Source organism: Zingiber officinale, chromosome 3B (assembly GCF_018446385.1).
Source record: "Zingiber officinale cultivar Zhangliang chromosome 3B, Zo_v1.1, whole genome shotgun sequence".
Classification (NCBI taxonomy): domain Eukaryota; kingdom Viridiplantae; phylum Streptophyta; class Magnoliopsida; order Zingiberales; family Zingiberaceae; genus Zingiber; species Zingiber officinale.
In genome coordinates, this window is record NC_055991.1 from 6,357,219 (window position 1) to 6,362,679 (window position 5,461).

At 40.4% G+C, this 5,461-nt stretch overlaps 1 protein-coding gene across 1 annotated transcript; it reads right to left on the minus strand.

Moving 5' to 3' along the window:
• Positions 1 to 2,357: 2,357 nt before the first annotated feature.
• Positions 2,358 to 3,504, minus strand: LOC121968043 (LIM domain-containing protein WLIM1-like). Its single transcript, XM_042518564.1, has 5 exons — positions 3,323 to 3,504; positions 3,149 to 3,245; positions 3,028 to 3,071; positions 2,877 to 2,960; positions 2,358 to 2,810 (listed from the first exon to the last, which is right to left on the minus strand). The coding sequence occupies exons 1-5, from the start codon at positions 3,455 to 3,457 to the stop codon at positions 2,562 to 2,564; spliced, it is 609 nt and encodes a 202-aa protein (XP_042374498.1). The 5' UTR covers positions 3,458 to 3,504; the 3' UTR covers positions 2,358 to 2,561.
• Between the last annotated feature and the right edge of the window lie 1,957 nt (positions 3,505 to 5,461).

Consider the following 5,461-nt stretch of genomic DNA (forward strand, 5'->3'; position numbering starts at 1 on the left):
CTTGTCCGCCACATGCCCGCTCGGATGCTACGATTTACCTCTCTCGTGATGGCCTTGGGTCGGGTACGGCGGGGGCGCGGGGGGCGAGCGTTTCGCCTTTTTGCCACAATGTTTTTTCTCTCATCACACTCTGCTCTTTTTTTCTCATCACACTTTCTCTCTTATCATACTTAATCTCTCCCATCACACACACACACTCTCTCCTCATTTTCTCTTATCACACTTTATCTTTTTTCATTCTCTCCCATCATACTTTCTCGCTTATCATATTTTCTCTCTCATCATCTCACATCATGCTCTCTTCTATCAAACTTTCCCTCTCTTCATTATTTTCCATCACAATTTTTCTTTCATCATACTTTCTCTCTCATCACATTTTTTCTCTCATCCTATTTTTCTCTCATATTTAATTTTTTTTTTATTTTTCCTCTAAGGGTAAAAATGAAAATTTTAGTTTACGTTGATAGAAAACATTCAACTAACCAAATATTAACTTTAAGAGTGATATCTATTTACATACTTATTCTCATTCTACAATACTATAATTTTCATTTCATTCCGATTATTAAGAAAGAACCCAATGTCACCTTAATTTTGATTTATATTGTAACAATTATATTCATAGTTTAAGCATTATGTTTCATAGTTATTATAATATAAAACTTCATTTTTAATCAGCATTGGTCAAAATTATATTATACCAACACTTCAATCCTAATTACACACTAATAATACTATATTATAACAACTAAAATTTTAATATTTCATCGTTATAATCAAAACATCCATATCAATTTTCCTATTCAAAATATATAATTTAGAATAAAAAATTATTTATTAAATTTAAATATCTACTTTTTACTACATCATATATCAACATCAACAGCTATAAAATAAATTTGGATACCCATTCTATAACTCACTGTGATAATAGTTATAGAATTATAGTTCTTATAATTATACGGTAGCTCTCAGATTATAGCCATTATAATTAATTAGTTGTAATGATTCTGTCGTTGATATAATAATATAAAAAATGGGAGTACTTTTGAAATTAAAATGTACAAAGGCGGGATAGAACACACGCCTTTCGACGGTTCCAATAAAGGTAACGCCCCTTTTGCCTTTGCCCAAAGAAAATCTCGAAGCAATTAAAAGACTCGATCATGGCTACTCGGAAGAACTACGTGACCCTCAAGCAACTGCAGGAACAGCGCCTCAAGGAGCAGGGCGACGAGGAAGACAGACTTCTCAATCTCAACACCAAGCGAGAAGAGGCGGTCCGATCCAGCAAGGATCGGCCTCCTCCTGTATCCCTTAGGTGGCATGTTGCGAAGCCGGTGTCGCCCTCGATCCCAGATCCGGACGAGGCCAAGAGGACCGCCGGTGATTCCGCTCCGGTCCCTCCCATCGGCGAACCCGCTGGCGGAGATCGTAAGCGTACTTGGAGGGAGAAGAAGAAATCCGATTCGGAGAAGCGACCCGGACCCGAGTCGGCAGCCATCGAATCCGAGGAGGCGTTTTCGGAGGAGAAATCCATCGCGGTGAATGCGGAGGGCGAGGGTCGGAATCGGCGGGAAGTGGGGCAGCCCAAGTCCATCAGGGTCCCAGGAGGCGGAGGATCCGAGTGGCCAGGGCGGATTGAACGGCAGAGATTCAACGGAAGCTATGGAGCCGTTGCCGGTGCGCCGAGGTGGAGTTGGATCCCTGAGAGAGGAGGCGATGGACGGCGGGTGAGGAACGGCGCCGAGGCTGGTTCGGTGTGGGTCAGGAAAACGACAAACTAGCTCTTATCTAGTTCCGGCGGAACATTCCAAGGTACCATTAGGACCATTACTACCGTTTCAAAATTACCCTTTAGAATATTCGTCTTTTTTTATTATTATTTTTAGAATATTCGACTTTGAACTTTAGTGCTACCTCACCACATCAAGGAGTATGATATTCTACATATATATTTTTGAATTGAGGTGGTGAGACATATATGTATTACAATTTAATTCTAATCAGCTAGATTTTGATCAAATAGATTTACCGTTTATAAAATTGCTCTAATAGTTTGATTACTTTTAAGTAATAAATTGTAGAGTATGTTACCATTTCAGGCCACATTAAACTTTGTACCAATTACAAAATAATAGCCAAAGGAGCATTAAATGGCCATTTAATCAGGCATGTGATGGATGGTGAAGTGTTTGTTTAGCACATTCAATGTAACTACCGACGAGGCCATCGATCTATTGGTCGCTTGAGCTTAGAAAAATTCCTTCTTCCCCTAGTCAATTACACAACTGGAGACGGACTACGAGGACATTTGGGGTGAGCTTTATTTTTGAAGTAGAAGTGGAAGTAAGCAATTGGAAATTGAAATCAAGTAGCCACTTTGTTGTAGCTCCTTTCACCTTCCTTGACAAACAAATAAACAAACAAACAAGTGGAAGACAAAATTGCTCCACTTCATTTCAACACAAAATACACAGCAATTTAACACATTTCGAACAAAAACACTAATAAGCGCACACCGGCCGTCGAGCAGCAGCGTCTTCGGAGGCCATCATCTACTACTCATCAGGTGTTTCTTCCGGTTTAGGCGCCTCCGACTCGCCGGCTGCTTCTTCATCCGCACTCGAACTCTTCTCTCTGTCGGCCTCGAGCTGGCTCAGGTTTCCCTTCTCCTTGATGAGCTGGGTGTGGTGGTGCTTGCAGAAGAGCTTCCCGTCGTGGGCAATGTAGTTTGAAGGGCTGATGACGCATCCGCCATGGCAGCATTTGAAGCAGCTCTTGTGGTATGCAGCTCCATTAACCTTAACCTTCAAGAACAATTCAGATATATCAGCAATCAGGGTTATAGATCAATTACATCAATATATGCATACCCTTTCAGTTGGATAAACAGTCTTTTCGCATCCAACACACTTCTCTTTCGTGCCAACGAAAGCACTTGATACTCTGCTCGCATTCTGCAGTATCATAATCAGTTGTTTATTCCATTGTCAGTGTAAACCAAATGAGAGCGATTTGATCTACCTCAGTGTCGACAGGCTTTTCTGGTTTCACAACTTTCGGGATCCCTGAGGAATGCAAATGAGAGGAGTTTCAGGTGGTTACAGATCAACAAGAAGAAGAGTTAGCAGAGAATGATGGTGACCTTCAAAGCTCTTGTCCAGGCTGCCAGTGCTCTTGTAGAGCTGATCGAAATGGGGCTTGCAGTACAACACTCCTTCGAAGGAATTGTAGTTTCCCAACTGCAAAAAAGGGAGAAAAGGAGAAAATCAGTAACAAGAAGAACAATCATTGAGAAAACGAGTGAGATTAAATGGACCTTCAAGGTGCCATTGCAATGGTGGCAGCGGAAGCAGGCCTTGTGGTAGGCTCGCTTGTCGGCCACCAGCTTGTCGACCAAATACACTGTCTTGTCGCAGGCAGTGCACTTGGTGGTCGTCCCCTGGAACGCCATCGTCGCCTCTCTCTCTCTGCCTTTGCTAACAGAATGCGGTGTTGTTTGGCCCCAGATGAGAGGGGAGGAGGAAGGATTCAGGGGGGATGAAGAGGAGGGAGAGGGATAAAAGGAAGAGGTGAGAGGGAGAGGATTGCGGAGGAGACAACGAATAAGGAGGGATGGAGGCCATGATCTTGGCGGATGGAAAGACAGGTAATATGAGCTAGAAAGAAAGGGAGAGGTCGGAAAACAACGGTCTCAGGTGGCCATCGCTTTTTTATTATTTTTATTTTTTAAAAAAAAAATAATTTTGGGGCCATTTTAATTAATTTTTTAATAAGTAAAGTTGGAAAATGAAGTTGGGTTCTTCAAGATGGAAAATCAGTAAACAACTGTCACAGCTTTTGGGTAAGCAGTGATGGTCCATAAATTTTTTTTCCGCAAGCTTAACAGGTACACAAAAATTGAAATTCAGATTTTAAATATTTAATTAATTGTTTAAAGAACTTAACATGTACACCATAATCCAGTCACAGCTTTACAACTTGAAAAGTTGGAGGGGAAGGGGGCATTATTGATATGATATATTTTTTTTATAAAAGAAAGCTAACTTTATTTTTTTTTTTTTGGAAAAAATATTTTACAAGAATAAATCTTAATTTTATAAATAAAGGAAGCTAGCTTCAGTTTTCCACAAATTATTTTTTTATTGAGAAAATATTTGGCTAGAATAAATATTAATTTTATAAAATAAAAATATATTCATATAATTTAAAATCACATAGACACGGAGAATAAGGATTGAAAATGAAATAATTTTCCATTCTACCTTAGTTAGCATGTTGATAGGGCTATAAAAAAATCGATTCGTGAATGATAATATGGTAGATGATAGGGAGCTTTTGAGTTGGATCAAAGTTAAGAGGATGAGTTGATATGATGATCAAAGTCAAAGAAGGGTTAACATTTGAAGTCAGCACAGTTGATCTTCTCAATCGAGAGGTTATTCGATCGGACTATTAGGACGGTCCAACACCGAGTCCATCAGGTTATCCGGACGTCGAGTTCATCAGGTTAGCTGATCAGATCATTGGGTCGGTCGAACACCGAGTCTCTAAATATTGATAAATAACTCAAGACGAGACAACACTCTCCAGATCTAAGATTTATTTACCACTTGAAGATAGCACGATTAACTAACTAGGTCGAGTAGCTCAGCTGATCATAACTATAGTCTGATCGGACAGAATGGACACCCGGTCTCAATTGAACCTTTTGGCTAAACAAATAGGCCAAGTGAAGGACGAGTTCTTGACAACACTTTATAAGTCTGATCGACTGGTCCTTATGAGTGATTGCCAATCAGGGCACAGGAGGAACTTGGTAAGCTGGCCATGTAAGCATATTGTGGGCTCTTTAACCCAACGACCTTATATTCTTTTTTGACATTTTGCGCCACGAAGGATATAGAATATTCTATCTGCAAGCTGTACATTAGAAACTTCCTCTCTACCAAATGCAGAGATTGCAAGTCCATTTTGGGAAAGGTGTCAGATCATCTGTATGATCTGTCCTTTTTTTTTACATGCTTTGAGATTCATGCACAGATAAACAGTAACAATATAAAAGGGGTCTCCATTTATAAGCGCAGGTATGCGATACTACGCAGTTTTACGCACTCATAGCTATTGTTCCTTTTACTGTTCATCTACTCGACTCGATCACTAACTTAAGCGTTGGAGTATCTACGCAGGGACCCCTTCCCTAGCCCGGTCAATAATGCTCTTTTGACATGCATGACTGCTCGGAGCCACTTTTTGCTAAATAGGAGTCTTCAAGCAATCAACAACAGAGCCACCTTCCCAGCCAGTCATCATCTCTGCTTTCGGACAGGGTCAATGAATAAATTTGATGTTCGACTTGGTAAGAGTTTGTTATCAATTAAATAGCCCCTAGGGCGTAGCACAAACGGTGGGCGCATGACATCTTTGGCATAATGGTCAGGAGTTGATTCTTAAGAAC